The sequence below is a fragment of the Bactrocera tryoni genome, chromosome 4, assembly GCF_016617805.1.
Source record: "Bactrocera tryoni isolate S06 chromosome 4, CSIRO_BtryS06_freeze2, whole genome shotgun sequence".
In the NCBI taxonomy this organism is placed as follows: Eukaryota; Metazoa; Arthropoda; class Insecta; order Diptera; family Tephritidae; genus Bactrocera; species Bactrocera tryoni.
In genome coordinates, this window is record NC_052502.1 from 66,186,491 (window position 1) to 66,208,603 (window position 22,113).

Sequence of the window (22,113 nt, forward strand, 5' to 3'; positions counted from 1 at the left end):
AACGCTTATGATGCTACTATAGACTTTGTAAAATATGCGAAAATATTTTTTCAATAGCACGTTCGCAGCTCACAAATACGCAAATATTTTGAATCGAAAAAAAAAAAAATAATAAAACAAACAACGCGCGATAGCAAATATAAACAATTATTTGAAATTATGAAAATTCAGTTAACAGTTATGCACGCAGTCGAGCGGTGTACACACGTAAGTGCCTAAAAAGTATTAGAAGTGAACACTTTTGAAAACGCGCTGATGTTTTCTTTGTGTCGAAATAGAGCTCAAGTGATACTTTTGAATCGAACAAACAAAGCGAGAATTGCTAGGCGGCACGTCTGGCAGATATTTGGTACAGACGAGGTTTTAGTGATAGAAAACATGATTTGGAATACAAAAATAATCAAAAAGTGTAAACAAAATGATTTTATTATATATAACAAGTCATACCTAGGACTTTTTACAAAGAACGAAATCGCAAAATTTCAGTGTCCAACGATCCAGATTTTCCAATACAATACTTTAAATCACACAATTTTAGTGTTGAAGGAACCAAGTTTTCTAACACAATACTTTAAAGATCTATGACTACAAAAATGATTAGAAATAGTAGCGAAAATGAGATGATAAGTGACATTCCAAACTAGTTTATTTTTGGTTCTTCGAAGCATTATGTAGAATTTTTAGAAAAATAAAGGTGGTTCTGCTATATTTGTAACATGCCTTAAGGATGGCTCGTTCTTCGACACAAAATTTTCACCTGTCTGCTTGTGGTGTTATTTGCTTTCAATTTCAAGCAGACAGGTGAAAATTTCGTGTCGAAGAACGAGACATCCTTAAGGCATTTTTGGTCACATATTGCATCTTGCATCATCTTGGAGCTTCAGTCATCCAGACGAACTAGCTGGCATCGAAACTAGTCAACTCAGCTTAGTGACTTGTGATATTCTCAAGCCGTTTTGATGACACTTGAGGGTTTGGTTCCTTGTTATGTTTTTTTGGTATCACATGGTACCGGATGTCAACTGAGCACAGCACTCGTCTCCACAGGAAAAGCAATTGTTTGTAATCCAATTGAAGTCAATAATAGAGATTAGCTGGGTACATCATATTTCGTTCCATTTTAACTACATTTCAATATGCCAAATTGGTTGCATTGTATTACTTGATTAGACACACATAATTTGTAGAATCAAAGAGTGCTAGAATTAAGTGGAATCCTGATAATTTTAGTAGGTTAGTTTTAGATCTACTACAAGAGCTACCAAGTAATACCAGAACCTGTCAAGGGTATTAATGAATATTAGTAAAAATTAACAAACACAAAAGTAGATATTAAGAAAAAGACAAACAGCAAAATTTCCTGTATATAAAGAGCGAGAGGAGACAAATTAAAAACTTATATTTTTTAACTAGACATATAAAGATTAGACATATTTGTAAAGTTTTGATATAATTTTTCTATAAAATTATAGCGTTAAGCGTAAAATAAGAATTTAAACAATATAAATATGAGGTTCGTGACCAGTTGGCTGCTAATGGCCATAGCGATATGGATCTGGTATGGCACCAAACTGGTTGAGGCTGAAGAAAGATTTCAAAAACTGCCAATGAAAACTAAACTAAATATTGTTGTTCTGGCTAAGAGATTACAAAATAAAACCAATTTTAAAGCACTTCAATTCAAAACCAGTAAAAGCAGCATAATCCAGAGGCGTAAGTATAACAAAAATAAGTAATTATTGAATTCACCAGGCTATAAGTAATTGTCTGTATATAATTTGCAGTACTTAAATGGGCAAAAGAAAGAAGTGACCTTTCCGAACACTTTCTCAGTCCTATTCCTAAACTAGAGACACCTACGTCTCATATGAAAGTAGCATACCAGCCTTTAAATGGTAAACGCACGATTAGGTCTGTAAATGATACAGAAAATCGCACGGAAATTTCAGAAATCGGTTGGTATTTGAAAGTTTACATTAAATAACAAGATTTGATTAAAGACAATGTAAATTCCTCCTCACTACAAAGGCCATCATATAAGAATAAGACACGGTCAAATCTTCATTATTCCTGGCGAGGCGCCCACTGAAGAAGTCACATTACCCTATGAACCAACGACCAGCGTAACAACAATGACGCCACCAACTATGCCACCATGTGCACCACAAACGGTACCGCCAACTGCACCAGCTAACACAACACTGACAATTACAACTACTGTGACACCTACTGCAGCACCAACTGCACCAGCTATTCAACAAATAACTGAATCACTAACATCAAAGCCTACTTCACCACCAACTTCAGCACCTACTGAACCAACAACTGTACCACCAACATCACCAACTACTGTGCCACCTACTGCAGCACCAACCGCCGCATCTACTGCTGCGCCAACCTCAGCACCTACTGAACCAACAACTGTACCACCAACTTCACCAACTACTGTGGCACCTACTGCTGCACCAACCGCCGCATCTACTGCTGCACCAACTTCATCACCTACTGAACCAACAACTGTACCACCAACTACGGTGGCACCTACTGCAGCACCAACCGGCGCATCTACTGCTGCGCCAACCTCAGCACCTACTGAACCAACAACTGTACCACCAACTTCACCAACTACTGTGCCACCTACTGCAGCACCAACCGCCGCATCTACTGCTGCGCCAACCTCAGCACCTACTGAACCAACAACTGTACCACCAACATCACCAACTACTGTGCCACCTACTGCAGCACCAACCGCCGCATCTACTGCTGCGCCAACCTCAGCACCTACTGAACCAACAACTGTATCACCAACTTCACCAACTACTGTGGCACCTACTGCTGCACCAACCGCCGCATCTACTGCTGCACCAACTTCATCACCTACTGAACCAACAACTGTACCACCAACTACGGTGGCACCTACTGCAGCACCAACCGGCGCATCTACTGCTGCACCAACCTCAGCACCTAATGGAACCAACAACCCGTACCACCAACTGCGCGCATCACCAACTACCAGCTGCTGTGCCGCCTACTGCAGCACCAACCGCATCTGCTGCTGCATATCAGCACCTCACTGAACCGTGGCGTTGCCACCAACCTGTTGCTGCTGCGGCGCCAGCCGCGGCATCTGCAACCAACAACCTGCTGGACCAGTAGTCGCGCCGCCAACTTCACTACCAGCTATCACCAGCATCACCACCTACTGCTGCAGCAACCGCTCAACTGCGCCGCATCTACTGCTGCACCAACCTCAGCACCTACTGAACCAACAACCAGCGCAGCTTCCACCAACTGCACCAACCTCGGCCTCACCAACTACCAGCCGCCAACAACCTACTGCGCAGCACCAACCGCTTCACCGCATCTACCTGCTGCACCAACCTCATCTGCTGCACCGCACCGACTGCTGGACCAACAGTTGAACCAACAACTGCGCACCTGCTGCAGCACCACCTAACATCACTGTGCCACCTACTGCTGCACCAACCGCCGCATCTGCTGCAGCACCAGCTGCTGCGCCAACCTCAGCACTTCATAGCTGGCGCTGAACCAACAACTGCACCACCAACTATCACCACCAGCCTCTTCACCTACTGTGCTGCACCACCTGCCACCTACTGCTGCACCAACTTCAGCACCTACTGTATCACCAGCATCTGCTTCTGCACCTGCTGCACCAATCCTCACCAACAGACCAGCAATGCACACCACCAAATGTGAAGCGCCTGCATCTCAAACTGCAGCACCTGCTGGACCCAACTGCCGCGCCGCAAGCTTCACCAACAAGCTGGTGCCAACAAGCTGCTGCCACCCTGCCACCTATATTGCTGCGGCACCAGCCGCCGCATCTGCTGCTGCGCCAACCTCAGCACCTACTGAACCAACAACTGTACCAACCATACATCACCAACTGCTGTGCAAACCTCAGCACCTACTGCACCAGCAATCCTTTCTTTCCAACAGCTGTGCCGCCCTGCTTCGGACTGTCCTGGACCAGCAACTGTCCACCAGCTTCACCAACTGCTGGCCTGTGCCACCAGCCGCCGCGTGCGCAGCACCAGTTTCAGCACCTGCTGGACCAACAAACCAGTACCACCTGCTGCATCAACTTCACCAACAACACATGTGCCACCTACTGCAGCACCAGCCGCCGCATCTACTGCTGCTGCACCAACCTCAGCACCTCCTACTTGAACCAGTTAGCAACTGTATCACCGCCAACATGCATCAACTACTGTGCTACCTGCACCTGGAGTAACAACCGCGCCACCAGCTTCACCAGCAAGCTGTGCCACTGCTGCTGGCTCAACCGCCGCACTGCAGCCAGCTCGCATCTAAGCACCTGCTGAACCAACAACTTTACCACCAACTGTCACCAACTGCTGTGCTACCAGCAGCTGGACCAGCAGCTGTATCACTAACGCTGCACGCACCATTGCAACGCGCTGCTGAAAGCCTCAGCGCCTGCTGGACCACTGAACCAACAACCGCCTGCCACCACCTGCTCAACTTACCACCAATCCGCAACCGCACTGTGCCCACCTCAGCACCTGCTGGACCAACACTGTACCACCAGATCACCAGCTGCTGTGCCGCACTTGCTGCGGCACCAGCCGCCGCATCAACTGCTGCAGCCTCAGCAATGCTGGACCAGCACCAACCACTGTAGCACCGCCACTGCAGCAGCACAAATCGCCGCATCTGCTGCTGCGCCAACCTGCAACGGCACCAGCCTCAGCACCTACTGAACTAACAACCGCCCACCAGCTACCAACAACTGTGCCACCTGCTGCACGCACCAGTTCCATCGCCTACTGCACCAACCAGCTGGCCGCCACCAGTTTCTGTGCTGTACTTACCTTCTGCGGCACCAACTGCCAGCTTCGCATCTGGACTGCTGCCAACTTCGGCGCCTGCACAGACCAACAGCAACCAGCCTACTGCTGCAAGCAACCGCAGCACCTGCTGGACCAACAACTGCTGCCAGCCAGCAACTGACCGACTGGCGCGGCCTGGCACCTGCACCAACAACCGCACCAGCCTATCGCCAGGTGTGCCGCCTACTGCTGCACCAACCCCAGCGCGCATCTACTGCTGCGCTGCAACCGCCAGCATCTGCAGCACCTACTGAACCAACAACTGTACCACCAACTTCACTAACTACTGTGCCAATCCTACTGCTGCACCAACCGCCAGCTGCATCTACTGCTGCACCAACCTCATCACCTACTGAACCAACAACTGTACCACCAACTGTGCACTCAACCACCAACCGCCGCATGCTGCTGCACCAGCTACCTGCTGCACCAACCGCCGCATCTACTGCTGGTGCCAACCTCAGCCACAGAGCTACTGCGCAACCAACAACTGTCACCACCAACTGCTGACCAACAACCGCACCACCAGCTGCAGCACCAACAGCCGTGCACCTACTGGACCAACAACCGCACCAACCTCAGCACCTACTGAACCAACAACTGTTACCACCAACAACTGCTGCACCAACCGCCCGTGCTGCACACTACTGCAGCAGCACTGAACCAACGCCGCATCTACTGCTGCACCAACCTCAGCACCTACTGAACCAACAACTGTATCACCAACTTCACCAACTACTGTGCCACCTACTGCTGCCAGCACCAACGGCTGCCAGCATCTACTGCTGCGCCAACCTCAGCACCTACAAACCAGCACAACTGTACGCCTGCACCAACATCACCAATCTACTGTGCCACCTACTGCTGCACCAACCGGCAGCACCTACTGAACCAACAACTGTACCACCAACATCATCAACTACTGTGCCACCTACTGCAGCACCAACCGCCGCATCTACTGCTGCACCAACCTCAGCACCTACTGAACCAACAACTCGCACCACCAACTTCACCAACAACTGTGCCACCTACTGCAGCACCAACCGCCGCATCTACTGCTGCACCAACCTCAGCACCTACTGAACTAACAACCGCACCACCAACATCATCAACTACTGTGCCACCTACTGCTGCACCAACCGCCGCATCTACTGCTGCACCAACTTCATCACCTACTGAACCAACAACTGTATCACCAACATCACCAACTACTGTGCCACCTACTGCAGCACCAACCGCCGCATCTACTGCTGCGCCAACCTCAGCACCTACTGAACCAACAACCGCACCACCAACTTCACCAACAACTGTGCCACCTACTGCAGCACCAACCGCCGCATCTACTGCTGCACCAACCTCAGCACCTACAGAACCAACAACTGTATCACCAACATCACCAACTACTGTGCCACCTACTGCAGCACCAACCGCCGCATCTACTGCTGCGCCAACCTCAGCACCTACTGAACCAACAACCGCACCACCAACATCATCAACTACTGTGCCACCTACTGCAGCACCAACCGCCGCATCTACTGCTGCACCAACCTCAGCACCTACTGAACCAACAACTCTACCACCAACTACTGTGCCACCTACTGCTGCACCAACCGCCGCATCTACTGCTGCGCCAACCTCAGCACCTACTGAACCAACAACTGTATCACCAACTTCAACAACTACTGTGGCACCTACTGCTGCATCAACCTCAGCACCTACTGAACTAACAACCGCACCACTAACTTCACCAACTACTGTGCCACCTACTGCAGCACCAACCGCCGCATCTACTGCTGCACCAACTTCAGCACCTACTAAACCAACAACCGCACCACCAACTTCACCAACAACTGTGCCACCTACTGCAGCACCAACTATTCAACCAATAACTGAATCGTTAACATCAACGCCTACATCACCACCAACCTCAGCACCTACTGAACCAACAACTGTACCACCAGCTTCACCAACTACTGTGGCACCTACTGCTGCACCAACTTCAGCACCTACTGAACCAACAGCTGTACCACCAACTTCACCAACTACTGTGCCACCTTCTGCAACACCAACCGCTGCACCTACTTTGCCGCCAACTCTACGTCCAACAGCTGTTCCATGTCCACCACACTCACCCTACGTAAAGATCCCTTCATATCGTCCTGTTCCTCCACGTTCTTCGTATGTGTACTCCCGACCTAAAGTTCCTCATAGTTATCCATCAATGCGAAATTACCCCGGAGCTTCAGCACCTAATAATTGTATGAGAATAAGCGATAATGGACCAGCTGGAAGAAGAGGAAGTACTCGTATAGTCTGCTTTCCGGTGCAAGCAGCTCCCGCAAGGATTATAACACCGCGAATAGTTCAGCCACCGAAACCACTTCCAGTACCTTACGCAGCGCGGCGTTGCAATGGTCGTCGTTGCAATAGAGGAGAAACCCCTCAACAAAATGGTTGCTGCATTGGAAGTAATGTTTATGCCAGAAAGCCAGTGTATTATCCAGCGCCAAGCCGTAAATTCTTATCGCGTGCACCAGTTAGACGGCCAATAAACTATGGATAATTTGAGTGCCTTTGTCATGGGATGTTGTAATATATTAAAAAAAAAATAAGTTTAATTTATTTTAGTGAACTAAAAGTGTATTTTTTAACTAAAAATAAAGATATCAATTTATCAAAATCGTAATGAAAAATTGTCTAGATATTTTTTAAACTTCTTTACCCACTCTCTGATCTGAGAATTTTTAAGGAATCAGTGACAGCAAAACCCAAAATATTGTTCAGGTTTAGATCACATCCGCTCAAAACTTACAAAGTCGGAAATATTTAGCAAGTTACCAAACTTCTTAAATAATATATATAATGTAGATCAGAACAGAGTTTGGGACTCAGCATAGCCTTCTTCTTCTTTATTGGCGTAGACACCGCTTACGCGATTATAGCCGAGTTAACAACAGCGCGCCAGTCGTTTCTTCTTTTCGCTACGTGCTGCCAATTGGATATTCCAAGCGAAGCTAGGTCCTTCTCCACCTGGTCCTTCCAACGGAGTGGAGGTCTTCCTCTTCCTTTGCTTCCCCCGGCGGGTACTGCGTCGAAATCTTGTTCAGAGCTGGAGTGTTTTCGTCCGTTTAATTCGCTGAACTATGTCGATGTCGTCGTATATCTCGTACAGCTCATCGTTCCATCGAATGCGATATTCGCAGTGGCCAATGTACAAAGGATCATAAATCTTTCGCAGAACTTTCCTCTCGAAAACTCGCAAAGTCGACTCATGAGTTGTTGTCATCGGCCAAGCCTGTATACCATATAGCAGGACGGGAATTATGAGTGACTTACAGAGTGTGGTTTTTGTTCGTCGAGAGGTCCTCTCTTTACTTTTCAATTGCCTACTCAGTCGGAAGTAGCACCTGTTGGCAAGAGTTATCCTGCGTTGAGTTTCCAGGCTGACATTGTTGGTGGTGCTTACGCTGCTTCCAAGATAGACGAAATTATCTACAACTTCGAAGTTGTGACTGTCAACAGTGACGTGAGAGCCAAGTCGCGAGTGCGACGACTGTTTGCTTCTTTATCCAGTCTGGAGAAAGCAGAACTAACGGCGCTGGTGTTGAGGCCGATGATATCAATATCATCGGCATACGCCAGCAGCGGTTCACTCTTATAAAAGATTGTACCTGCTCGATTAAGTTCTGCAGCTCGAATTATTTTCTCCAGCAGCAGGTTGAAGAAGTCGCACGATAAGGAGTCGCCTTGTCTGAAACCTCGTTTGTTATTGAACGGCTTTTGGTGTCGCTCAACGTCAGTTTACACAGCCGTATTAGTTTTGCGGGGATACCAAATTCAGACATCGCGGCATAAAGGCAGCTCCTTTTCGTGCTGTCGAAAGCAGCTTTGAAATCAGCGACAAGGTGGTGAGTGTCGATTCTCCTTTTACGGGTCTTTTCCAAAATTTGGCGCATGGTGAATATCTGGTCGGTTGTTGATTTGCCAGGTCTAAAGCCACACTGATAAGGTCCAATCAGTTTGTTGACGGTGAGCTTTAATCTTTCACACAATACGCTCGATAGAACCTTATACTCGATGTTGAGGAGGCTTATCCCACGGTAGTTGGCGTAGATTGAAGGGTCTCCCTTTTTGTGGATTGGGCAGAGCACACTTAAATAACAATCGTTGGGCATGCTTTCGTCCGACCATATTTAACAAAGAAGCTGATGCATGCTCCTTATCAGTTCTTCGCCGCCGTGTTTGAATAGCTCGGCCGGCAATCCATCGGCCACCGCCGCTTTGTTGTTCTTCAGGCGGGTAATTGCTATTCGAACTTCTTCATGGTCGGGCAATGGAACGTCTGCTCCATCGTCATCGATTGGGGAATCGGGTTCGCCTTCTCCTGGCGGTGTGCGTTCACTGCCATTTAGCAGGCTGGAGAAGTGTTGCCTCCATAATTTAAGTAAGCTCTGGGCATCGGTCACTAGATCACCTTTGGGGGTTCTACAAGAGTATGCTCCGGTCTTGAAACCTTCATAGCCTTAGTGAACTTAAATATTTACTTACCTCTCTACCGATATATAGTAATATTACAAAATTTTGATGATTATATCGCTAATATGGGCTCACCTTTAGTTAATGCATGTTATGAAAAAGTTTTTTCAATCGTTGGCCGTCCCATTAAACAGTATCAAACGCTAAAGTAAATATTCACAAAAAATGTTGCCGACCATATTTCCATGTTTATTTGAATAGAATTTTTCTTTCTGTAAAGATTTAACCCACAAAACAGCGACACATATACTGTTGTATTCTTTAGTGGTCTCGAAAATACTTGTATATTAAAATCTGTCGAGTATTGTCTACAATAATAGTAAAATATCTCAGTTTTGGAACGCTGAAATTTGAACCATTGAGGAAGAGGTATGTAATAGGCCGCACCTATATTTGGTTTGTCAGTCTCATGTCCGGATATGTAAAACTTCAATATGCATTCATTATTGGATAATATTCGACAGAAAGACCACGTCCAGCACGCAGTAAAGAAATTATAGCAGCCGTGGCTGAGAGTAAGCTCGAACTGACGTATGGAACGACTTGGCGTATTTTACGTCGAGATCTTAAGGTGAAAGCGCACAAAATACAGTTTGTGAAAGAACTGAAGCCGCTCGACCTTGCCAAGGGATTGATCTATGGGCCTTTGAATAGTTCCAAGAAGATCCTACGTTTTCGAGCCAATTTTTTCTCAGCACTGAGGCACATTTCTGGTTCAATGTGTATGTAAATAAACAAAATTGCTGGATTTGGGACAAAGAACAACCTGAACTGAGATTCAAAAGCTCCCATTTCTTCCAGAAAAAAAACAGTTTGGTGTGGTTTGCGGGCCGGTGGAATTATCGGTTCGTATTCCTTCAAATATGATACCGGTGAGAACGTAACCGTCAACAACTTTGATGATAGCCGAATATTTGATGCCTGAAAGTGCAACTCCTGATCTCGCGACATTTGGTTTCAAAAGGGTGGCGCCACTTCCCACACATCGCATCAATCAATGGATTTATTGAGAAAACCCTACAGTGAGCAGATAATTTCCCATTTTGGGACGGTCGATTGGCCACCAAGTTCGTGTAATATCACACTGTTAGGCTTCTCCTGTGGGGATCTAAAGTCTATGCGGACAATCCCGCTTCGATTCAGGTTTGATGCAAAACACATGCGTTACATTCGCCAGTTACCAGTCGCAATGCTCGAACGAGTCATCGAAAATTGGCCTCAACGGATGGACCATCTGAGACGTAGCCGCGTCTAGCATTTGAAAAAGATAATCTTCAAAAACTAAATGCCAAATAATGTTTTTTCGAATTATAATAAATATACCCCATTAAACAAAAGATTTATGTGTTTTTCCTTTAAAAACGTCGGCAACCCCGAAATGGATCACGCTTTGGAAAAATTGTAAACATAACTTACTCTGGAACTGCAATATTTTGGAGAGTGAAGGGTGGGTACATAATATTAATAGATTAATATGAACAATTAAGTTTTCATATCTTAATATGTTTGAATGCTTCTTTATAGTTTTCCAGTGTCACTGAAAAATGTGTTTTTCCCCACTTAACACATGTAATTAGTTAGTTAATTGTTTAATAAAATAGTTTAGTGCACGGGCTTTCATTGTTTCACAGTTATGTGTATCAATATAAGCACGTTCGTCGCTCGTACGCACATATTTCAAAGCGTTGCAGGGCTACGTTCATCTATAAATACAGACGGTTAAACCGTCTCACTGCCAGTTAATATTTGGTGAAGGTAATTGAAATAATAGAGGCTAAAGTTCAGTGCGCATCCAAGCTTGAAGGCGTCATATGTGACAGCAAAGGATAGCAGCAGAAAAACCAGTAATATATGAAGTAAGTCCAGTATTGGGAATTAAATATAGACCCCATGTGATAGGAACAAAATCATCCACTCAGCGCACGATAATTAGCTTACTAATACAATAGTTCTGAAGCTTCTAAAATCTAATATTGCAAGCAATCTCTGTACAGCTGATGAATCCTTAAGCATTTAAAACTTTATAACAAAATCTAAAGATCACGATCGATCGCGAAATTCAAGCTGAAGATCAATACAGCCTACTATATATAATATAACAGTGACTTTAAAAATTAAGCTAAACAAAAGAAGCATAAACACTTTTCATATCAAGTTGCTTTCATATATTTTCAGACACATCACTTCTAAAAAGTAAGAACTGTGATGGCATCTGCCACTATAAGACTGTTGGTGGCAACATTCGCCCTACTACATTCCAGTGAAGCACATCTATTCCGAACAAAGCAGATTTGTAAGCGTGAAGATCATATACTCCACAATTTTAGTTTCATAAATTATGAATTTAAAAAACAAAAACAATTTTCCAGCGCTTTATGAACCTCATGTCACCAGCAGCAAAAATTTGGCTACCAGTGAATTTGATGTGCGACCCAACCGACTCTTGAGCAGAATACTGCAAGCCAGTGTCAGGAAAAATGTCAGTACGTATTACGTTATACAGTAATTTATTAGTAATTATGGTAATACCACAAAGGCTATCTATAATTCTCCAGGAGATGTCAGCAGCGCCACAAGTTTCTTACACCTTAGTCCTTTTTGGAGTTCTTTACAGTCATTGACACACGGTGGAAATACTATACGCAGAGCAAGAGCTACTAACGGACGTAAGTAAAGACAGAATTTAAACAAACAAGAAATAATTCCTCTAATTTTTTATTTTCTCAAACACAAATTTTATATTAAAGGAAATAAAGTTCAGATATTCGTTATACCTTCGGTGGCTCCAGATGCTGATTTAGGAATCACAGATTCAACAACACAACTTCCAACAACTTTAGCACCAACGACTGTATCACCAACAGATTCAACGACTCAACCAACAACACAGCATACCTCAACTTTAGCACCAACGACTGTATCACCAACAGATCCAACGACTCAACCAACAACACAGCCCACAACAACTTTAGCACCAACGACTGTATCACCAACAGATCCAACGACTGTACCAACAACACAGCCCACAACAACTTCAGCACCAACGACTGTAGCACCAACAGATCCAACGACTGTACCAACAACACAGCCCACAACAACTTCAGCACCAACGACTGTAGCACCAACAGATCCAACGACTCAACCAACAACACAGTCTACCACAACTGTAGAACCAACGACTGTATCACCAACAGATCCAACGACTCAACCAACAACACAGCCCACAACAACTTTAGCACCAACGACTGTATCACCAACAGATCCAACGACTCAACCAACAACACAGCCCACAACAACTTTAGCACCAACGACTGTATCACCAACAGATCCAACGACTGTACCAACAACACAGCCCACAACAACTTTAGCACCAACGACTGTATCACCAACAGATCCAACGACTCAACCAACAACACAGCCCACAACAACTTTAGCACCAACGACTGTATCACCAACAGATCCAACGACTGTATCAACAACACAGCCCACAACAACTTTAGCCCCCACAACTGTATCACCAACAGATCCAACAACTGTACCAACAACACAGCTCACAACAACTCTAGCACCAACGACCCCACCAACAGATCCCACAACAGTGCCAACAACTCAACCTACAGTAACAGCGGGTATATTTGTAGACGATTTGAAAACAACACTAACTACGACGAAGCCAACAACAGTGCCTCTAATTATTGTTACAACATTGCCGCCAACTTTACCTGATACCCCCGCTCCAAGTTCTCCCATATGCCCACCACCAGCATGTAATTGTTGCAACTTTCCGGCAACGACACCACCTTGCTTACCTAATCCACCAACTACTCAGCAGAACTGTCCTCCATACTATCCAAGTATGCCATATATGCCATTCCCACCATTCCCATATTCGTTTCCTATTCCTTTGGCCGCTCAAAGTCAGAATTGTGGACTTCAAGCAGGTATGATATCAGCGCAATCAATTCTTTCACCGCCACAACCAACTGCACCATTTTTCTTTGCCTCCGCACCGATTATGATGCCGATACAACCAAATATTTTACCGCAACAAGCAGCTTCACCATTTTCCTTTGGTTCCATGCCTAGCATAATACCCGTGCAATCAAACATTTTACCGCAACAAGCAGCTTTACCATTTTCGTTTGGATCTGTGCCTAGTCTCATGCCCGCGCAAACAAATATTTTACCGTTGCAGCTTCCACAGTTCAGTTTGTTTACCCAGAGATCTACTTAACATCACTTTCATCTAGAATTTACTAGTATAACTATTTAAGTAACCGCAGAGGCCGAAGAGGGAAACTGGTTTTCAACGATTTAGTGGTCTCAAATCTACATATATGTGAAGTTAAATAGCAATAAAAAATCTTGTTTATTGAAGCAATCATAGATCAAATAATTTTTAGAGCATGTTTGGTATAGTCGTTTGTAATATTATCCCAATTGCGCTTTTAAGATTTAATTGCGCTTCGGTGGATTGTCATTTTCCAAAGTACTAAATCTTCTGCAGATTTGTAGATCGTAGCTTATTCAAACACCTACTTATGCCTGGCCTCCAGTCTGCGCACAACTCCCGATATGTTTTTCGTAGAAAAAAATAGGCGCAATAGAGAATGACATTAAAAATGTTCTATTCAACTTGGAACTGGATATCTTTAAAACTCTTCATTTGAGAGTGAAAACCGTTCCCTTTTTACAAGAAACCCTATAGCGATGGTAATAATTTGAATTTCGAATTCAAAATTTGTGAGAATGTTTATTACAGTATATACATACTATCCGATAATGCAACCCAAAACAACTTCACACTGAGGTGATCCCTTAAAAACTGCTTTTATTCTTGACTTTAGTGAGCCTCAAGTGCCCTAAGCTCATTCAATTTGGTAAAATATGAAATTTTTATCCAACCCAGCTACTTAATGATTTTATATGTTGGAGAACTGGAAGCCATGGAATATATCCCGTCTCATCCGGTTGAAGGGTAGGCATTCGCAAAGAAAATGTTCTAATGTCTCAACATCCTCCATGCACGCTCTACATTACGCCGATTCCAAATATTCAATTATGTGAAGATGTAATCTTAAGGGCACATGCCCTGTGTGCATCTCTACAATATTACTAAGTTCCTATTTGCCTAGAAGTAGAAACAATTTGGTTTTTCCATCATCAACACTACCCCTAAGTAACTTTGTGTTATGCCCTGTTTTGCTAGTGTTCCAAGGCCTGAAGTGTTCCTCTAGGGTCCATTGCCTCACACCATTCTTGAGGGTAGCCAAATGGTCTCGGGCAGCTTAAGTAAATTGCGTTCCCACGCAGGGCAGCTGGTCTGTCTTTTCGTTTTCTTTTATTCCTATATAACAGGCTATCCAGATTATACTAACAGAGTTACCTACTAAGAGTATAGTTATTAACTGCTTGCAAAACCTTGTTAGAGAATAAACCCACTTGACACATTCTGCTATGACAAAACTTTCGGCCTGAAGGAATGAATTGATGTCATTTAGTTTAAAGCTACCTTCAGCGTATGGAATACTACAGAAGAGGTCTGCTCCTGTTCCTTATTTAATCTATGATATGTCGGTGGATATGTAGATTTCACGGTTGGACCTATTAATTACAGAACTATTGGTCCATTTTTCTCTACTGGGGAGTAAAAACGTTTTGTTTAATTCCTCATAGATCTTCCTTTCTCGGTCGCATTGCCAATTTAAACCGAGTTCATTAAGAAGTTCGACTGTAATACCATGTCCACCTAAAATCATGAACCGGCTGGCCGATATTGCATCATTGCATCAAACTTCAGTTGAATATGTACTCGAAGGGTATTGGAAGCCCTGCTCTCAAGGTGTTCTCTCCAACTCATCTCCACCAAAATGCTCTCTGCCTTGCTTGTATTTATTTGATTACTGCCACCCTTGCAAGGCCTTAAAAGAAAAGTAGATTTTGTTTCTATTTACTTGCCCAAATGGTCATCAGTTACAGCTGGCACATACGATTCCTGAAAATATGTGGCACAAAATTTCACACCGAGTGAAGGCAAAATGATAAATAGCGGACTCATAAACTATTTCTTATTTTGCCTTACTTTCACTTTTATTATATTTTTATTTACACCAAGTAATTTACCGGTCATTGGCTTCACTTTCATTTGCTTGAAGTATGCACGTTCTTTTTGTTGCTCCCATTGTACTCATTACCAAATTTCAAATACCACGTTCAATTATGTAGTTCAATTACTCAGCTGGGTGATAATAACAGCCTGACACAACGCGGAATCACCTGCCAACCCGCCTGCTGCTCTTAACAACTCCAACAACGTTTGCCTGTCCACCTACTTGTCAGAGTTTTTTGTGTTAGCGCGTGTTTTGTATTCCAATGCCATTTTGGGTCTTTCTTTTGACAGTCGCCTGGAGCTGAAAACTTTTCCGATTAACTGCCCGCACCGTCTTCTCTCAAAAGTTCTCAACGTTTCGCCAAACTTAAAGTACACTCTCTTCTGCCGAGCTGCTTTTCCATTCTCGTCTTTAATATAAATTTGATATGCTTTTTATTGTTGTTAAGTTTTTCTTTAATTACCTCTGCGTTAATTTGTTGCTCCGTCTGCTGGGCGTTGGGTTGAATTTTAAATATGTAATGTTACTTCAGGGTTGTTTTTATTGGATTAGGTATAAATAAATTGTACCATAGTGTTAAGCTGGTGCGCTGTTTGTTTTGTTTTTATTTTTTTCAAGTATAAGTTCTCTTATCTTTGAGCAAGACTAACCCCTTGATGACGGAAGTTCAGATGTGATGAAAATATATTAATTTATTTATGAATTGGTTAAGAGCTGCTTTGGCACACAGAGAAAGGAATTCAAAGTTTAAAAAAACTTTATTATCTGTTGATACATTATTTTTAAAAAGTTGGTTTGGAATGATTTTTTTTTTTGGAAATTTTTTGAGCACAATTGAACCCATATATGAATGCATAAAATATAAAACAATGGCTTTGAGACAGAACTTCACCTCGGATTCGAAGGAAGGATTCGGACTATGATTGAAAGATAGAAGCTTGTTTGGATTGAAACCTGGACATTACGTCGCCTGAGCTTATAAGTATGACACTCTGAAGGAATGGCTGGAGATTTAATTCTGAAACTACTTACAACCTTGATAGGTCTCGGAATATGTAGGTTGAGAGGACTCAATTTTGGGGTTGTCGGGATTTACTCATAAAGGGTTGGTTCAGCCTTTGCCTTGGCTTCTTAACAGGGAGGTCGCTCTCGCGAAAGTTGGATAACAGCTCTGAGTGAGACAATAGTTAAGAAAATTGAAAATAAAAAAGGTTCATTAAAGGTTTGCGGACCACAGGCAATGTTAAAAGCCCCGCTACAAAGAAGGAGACGACAGCAATTATGCTGAAGTCAGACATGACAGCAAAAACAGTAGCTCAGTATGGTAGCAGACAGATTGTGGCGTCAAGGGCTTTGGAATAGCAGGCTCAATTGAGTTCCAACTTATAGTTAAGCGGCAGAGGTCGTATGTAGGGGAATCGTCCCTCGGTAAGAAGCCTCGCTTGAGAGCAACACTAATGTCCAGTGAGCTCGCTAAACAGCTGACTGTCTCAGCTAGGGGTGTGTGATCGTAGTAGGGAAGATATGACCATTTCCAAAGAGGAGTATAGGTATAAGAGTGCGGGTCGGCACCATGTATTCAGAAGTTGGTTTGGCAAACAATAGTCGGCCTCTTTGCGTAAAGAAGCGGTACATGGGGTAAGATATGTGGATGGGAGCTATGCTAAAGACTTTGGATAAAGCGAATATTTTCTTGCGACAAAGCGCTCCCATCTGGCCTCTATCTGAACCCGCTACCCCTGAGGAGATAGAGGAAATGTTGCGTTACTTCAATCCATCTCTTCGTACTCACGACTAGAGTTTCGAGAGATAACTCTCGAGAGAACCGATGAACAATATCGGCAAGTGCTGATTTTCGTGACTATGAAGTCTAAGTTGTCGAATGGACTTCATAGTCAGGAAAATCAGCAGTTTAAGTATTCGATATTATAACATTATACATTTTTTAAACATACTACACAAGAAAAGAAAAATAATTATTTTATATAATACTTATTCTCTCTGCTCAAAATACAGGTTCTTAAGAAACTGTTTCACCTGACTAATTGTGTAGAATCTAAGTTTTAAAACCCTTGCTCATGAGTTCGAAAGTTAAGTTATTTCTCGTGATGCCTTCATATGTTTATATTTTCAAAGGTTTCTCAGCAACTTCCTCATGCTAGTTTTAATCTTGCTTTATATTAAAGGGTTTTTACATTTCTTTCGAATATATTTAGATGAATATTGGTTCTAGTTTGTAAGTCAAATTCAGCGAAAATCTTAAATATATAGTAAACTCATTAGACGATTCTAAGCTTTGTGAGTATGAAATTACGTTTTGTCTATGACAAACTGCCCTGTTCTTGTGGTTGTACCAGTTTTTCTGTTGTCCGAGGGTAAAAATCGTGTTGCTCCAATGCCAACCTCAATGTGTCTGAGCTATGTATGTACGTTTGCTGATACCAAAGGGTAATTCTTAAACAAAAGCGTTTAAAACGACTTACTTGAAATATAATAATAATCTTCGAAGATTCTTCTTATTTTCTTCATTGATGAACACACCACTTGATGAATGACTGTTAGAAATCCGAATTTGCAGTAGCCAAGAAAGATTAAATCGAATAAATAAGTAGATTTTGAAACTAAATAAAATGAGATTGGTTTCAGTTCTGTCTACCATCTGTCTAGACTACCATGTCTTAGAACTAAAATTAAAACAATTTTGCTTGCTAAGTCGATCCGTCATATAATGTAGTGTAATCGGTATATTAAAAGAGGAAGAAGTAGTATCATTTGAATATCTGAAACTACAACAGTAGTGGGCCTAGTTATATCCCATGGCTCAGACATAAAGCACCTGCAATATGAGGAACGATGACCAAAACTCTGTTGAACATTTAAAATATTCCTCTTTTATATTTCGCAAACTGTTAAAAGAAGTCTTACAACTTTTCCGACAAAGCAAATAAACACGATAACTGTTTCAAATAACAATCCAGCGTATTATCTCAATATATAAAATCGATATGATTACTCTTTTAAACCCCACCTCAGTCAGTTTGCTTTGACCTCAATCAAAGTTAAGATCCTCAAATCAAGTTAAGATCCACTTAATCACTATACATAGACTACAACAAAATGCTTAAAAAAAGACAGAATGTGCTGAGTACATTAAGGTAGATATTTGCATTAGACACAAGTAGACGCATTAGTCTCAAAACGTATTTTATTGATCTGGAACTCCAAGCATAAGTGCGGCAGTCCTGAAAAGTTTAAATGAATTAACTTGCTCTATAAATATTTTTTTTTTACTTATGGTACTTACTATTGAGGTTGTCTGTCTCTCTATAGACCTCTTAACAACTTCTATTCGAAATGACTTGGTACAATTTCACCGTAGTGCTGGCCACTCAATATATTAAACACCACATCATGCTTATATTAATGATAAGTTAGTAGTAAAATTGACGCTCGAGTATTGTTGAAATAAGTTCAGTACTTAACTTCAATCAGAATATGTACGAAATGGCAACTGATTTACAGCTACGGGAGTAATGCACAGACTGAAGCATACTTACGGGCGCACAGACAAATGACTTTTACTCTATGCATAGTGGCGCAGTCAATGTAAGATAGCGAGCACATCGCCCAGCAACATTTTTATGAGAAACGCTGAAGAAGCGACACAAATATTGTTGTTGTTTTCAATGTTTTTGCACCAGCTGTTGCTACGCTCTATTTTTAGCTGCTACCGCTGCTTTATAGCAATTTTTATGTTTTTTGTTGTACTATTTGTATTCCTTGCAACGAAAGTGTACGTGCACTGAATTTTTAAATGAAACCATCAACCATTGCCGTGAAGTCAGCAGGCTTAAGAAAGTGAAAGCACGCTTTTAGGCGCACGCATAACGCACTACTGGTGCAATGTATGCATGTAGCTGTAAACTGAATATATAAAATGAAATATACGTTAAATAACAGTGAAATACGCCAGCAGCAACGGCAGTTGGCAGCACTTGTATCTAACCGTTATGAGTTACAATTTATGCGCATTTGTGAAATGGACTTGTGGGTGCTTTTATTTTATTTTTATTTACCAACAAACCATCACCCCTGTGCCTTCCTGCCATTGTCTCAATGTCGTATGTGTTTGTTGTTTTTGTTATTTTCTTTTTGTGACCAAAATAATGTGTTGTAATGCAATTTTATGAAAAAAGTTGACGTGTGTGGCATGCGTAAATGCTTCTCCATATATGGGGTGTGGCATGCAACAAATTTTCGCGTACAAATTGTTGCGAGAGTGTTACTTTGTGCCCTGTAAGAAATTAAAATGTTGTTTTCATTGATAATTAATCTTATATAATAACAACATAATAATTAGCATTATTATTACCATTACATTCACCATTACTACTAACAATACTCTTTGTGTACTTTATGAAATAAACGATCCTTTTTTATTGATAATAACACCTATTTAATAATAAAATAGTCAAGTAATCAAATAATCATTAACATTACCAATACTATTATCATTACTCTTTGCGCTCTTCAAGAAATAAAAATGTTGTTGCCATTGATAATTAATCTGATATGTATAATAACAACATAATAATTAGCATTACATTATTTCTCCATTACATTCTCTATTACTACTAACAATACTCTCTGTACACCTATTTAATAATAAAATAGTCAAGTAATCAAATAATCATTAACATTACCAATACTATTATCATTACTAATAGTCATTAGCATTACTACTACCATTACTAATATCATAATAATTTGCCCTCTCCCAGAAATAAACGATGTTGTTTTTAGTGATAATAATACTTATTTAATAACAAAGCAATCAGATAATTATTAGCATTACAATAACTATTCTTTATTTTATTATCATTACAATTATCAATATTTTCATCTTTAAGATTACCAGTACCAATATCATTAATTTTTTTATTACCATTACCATTCTTTTCTCATATATGAATTGCGATTACAAATACCAATACTCTTAACATTATCAACACCATTACCACTACCATTACCATTACCAACATCGTTATTATTATTATTTCCATTACTATTATGGTTTTTCAATATCTTTACATTTATTAATATTTTTTAATTACCAGCATTACCTTATCAATACCATTACCATTACTTTATATATCTTAACTAACATACTGCACATTTCTTAGAGAGCCTTTCATACATATAGTATTATATGTTCATCTATATTAGACATATAAATTGCAGCAGTACGTGAGTAGTGGTGGCGTAAAGATGTCTGCTGCTTTTATGCATGCATTTGTACAGTTATATTCAACGGTAGTTGTATTCGTACATGCATGTGTGCCCTCCATTACATGTCTTACAATCTTCGTGGCTTGGGTTCATATTTTATTTACTCTTAAGATGATTAAGCATAAAAACCGCAAATGTACTTTGAATGTAGTGCAAATGATAGGGAATCAACGCATATATAAGAAGATATGTATACACTAATAGTTGAGGTAATTCTAAGGTTAATGGAGATGGATAGTTCATACTTAGTAGTGGCTATTAAGGCTTATGCTGAAAATACCTGCATAAGTATTTATTTTCACATTGAATTGTTGACTGTATTGAAGTCTATCGAATACAAAGGTATGGTACACAGAAATAAGCGTGTCACAAGTAAATCAAAATATGAATAGAAACGAATCTGTTTTTCTCATCACGTCTTCTTGAATATGTGGGACTTGCTGTCGGAATTCATGCATGGTTCAATTTTAGCTTAAAGTTAGTTCTAATCACTTGATATCTGATAAGTTCCTCTACCACCTTATTCATTTCTCAGAACTCGAATAAAGACTGCAGCGTCAATAAACCTATAGGCTGACTCTCTTTAATGTGATGTCTTAAACTTATGCTGCTGAAAGTATGTAATACATAATGTGGAACGAAACAGACTTTTAAACAAATTTTTATTGAAGTATACAGCTTCTGGGATATAAAAATAAATCATACACTTAAATAACTATGCTTTTAGCTCACTTCCTTTATAATAAAATTGTGAGATTAAATAATTCAAGTGATGAAATAGGTTAAGTTAGGTTCGATGGCAGATCCTTAAGATGGCGATCGCGCTTGGACTTCTGTATGAAGTGCTTTGTAAAGCTATTAAATAATAGTCTTTATCCGGTTTTATTAGACCACAATGCGCGTTGAGTCCTATACGCAGCAACCCACTACACAGTGAAGCAACCAAGGTAAGCTAACAAGTGTTTAATCCTTCATCTCGCAAAGGCGGAACAGTTAATAAGAAAGTGTTGAGATTGATCTACATTGGCTTTATTCATTTAGCTTCTGCCACTGGCATCCAGTAAGATTCTCAACCTTACAGTATGGAGGCCGATAGGCTAGTGATATTGATATCAGATTCAATAGTTACCTCTCTGAAGAAGGTTGTAGGTTGGAGGAGCAACAAATATACCACTGCCTTAACAGCAGCAACCTCAAGCATGAAACTAAAGTTGATGGAAATTGACTGACAATATATCCCTTCATCAACCTTCCGCTCAATCTTTGATGCATCTGTAAAGAAGCTCACTGTCACTCTCCTC

The 22,113-nt window shown here is 41.6% G+C and overlaps 2 protein-coding genes across 3 annotated transcripts; both read left to right on the top strand.

The window, feature by feature from the left end:
• Positions 1–1,508: 1,508 nt before the first annotated feature.
• LOC120774663 (mucin-2-like) lies at positions 1,509–3,457 on the top strand. Its single transcript, XM_040104391.1, has 4 exons — positions 1,509–1,713; positions 1,785–1,955; positions 2,029–2,960; positions 3,017–3,457. Exons 1-4 carry the CDS (start codon positions 1,509–1,511, stop codon positions 3,455–3,457), a joined length of 1,749 nt encoding a protein of 582 aa, XP_039960325.1.
• A 7,732-nt stretch (positions 3,458–11,189) lies between these two features.
• LOC120776036 (mucin-2-like) lies at positions 11,190–13,799 on the top strand. Of its 2 annotated transcripts, XM_040106482.1 has the most exons (6): positions 11,190–11,269; positions 11,589–11,706; positions 11,783–11,896; positions 11,969–12,079; positions 12,161–12,246; positions 12,460–13,799. In XM_040106482.1, the coding sequence occupies exons 2-6, from the start codon at positions 11,619–11,621 to the stop codon at positions 13,645–13,647; spliced, it is 1,587 nt and encodes a 528-aa protein (XP_039962416.1). In that variant the 5' UTR covers positions 11,190–11,269; positions 11,589–11,618; the 3' UTR covers positions 13,648–13,799. The 2 variants fall into 2 exon arrangements, with proteins under 2 accessions (XP_039962416.1, XP_039962415.1); XM_040106481.1 differs by having other exon boundaries at positions 12,161–13,799.
• Positions 13,800–22,113: the final 8,314 nt, after the last annotated feature.

Excerpts from the sequence above, each read along its gene's own strand:
- LOC120774663 (XM_040104391.1), top strand. The coding sequence starts at position 1,509 with ATGAGGTTCGTGACCAGTTGGCTGCTAATGGCCATAGCGATATGGATC. Across the intron at positions 1,956-2,028 it reads CACGGAAATTTCAGAAATCG|GCCATCATATAAGAATAAGA; the intron begins GTTGGTATTTGA and ends CTCACTACAAAG. Across the intron at positions 2,961-3,016 it reads CTACTGCTGCACCAACCTCA|CTGCTGTGCCGCCTACTGCA; the intron begins GCACCTAATGGA and ends ACCAACTACCAG.
- LOC120776036 (XM_040106481.1), top strand. The coding sequence starts at position 11,619 with ATGGCATCTGCCACTATAAGACTGTTGGTGGCAACATTCGCCCTACTA. Across the intron at positions 11,897-11,968 it reads CAGTGTCAGGAAAAATGTCA|GAGATGTCAGCAGCGCCACA; the intron begins GTACGTATTACG and ends ATAATTCTCCAG. Across the intron at positions 12,080-12,160 it reads AGCAAGAGCTACTAACGGAC|GAAATAAAGTTCAGATATTC; the intron begins GTAAGTAAAGAC and ends TTTATATTAAAG.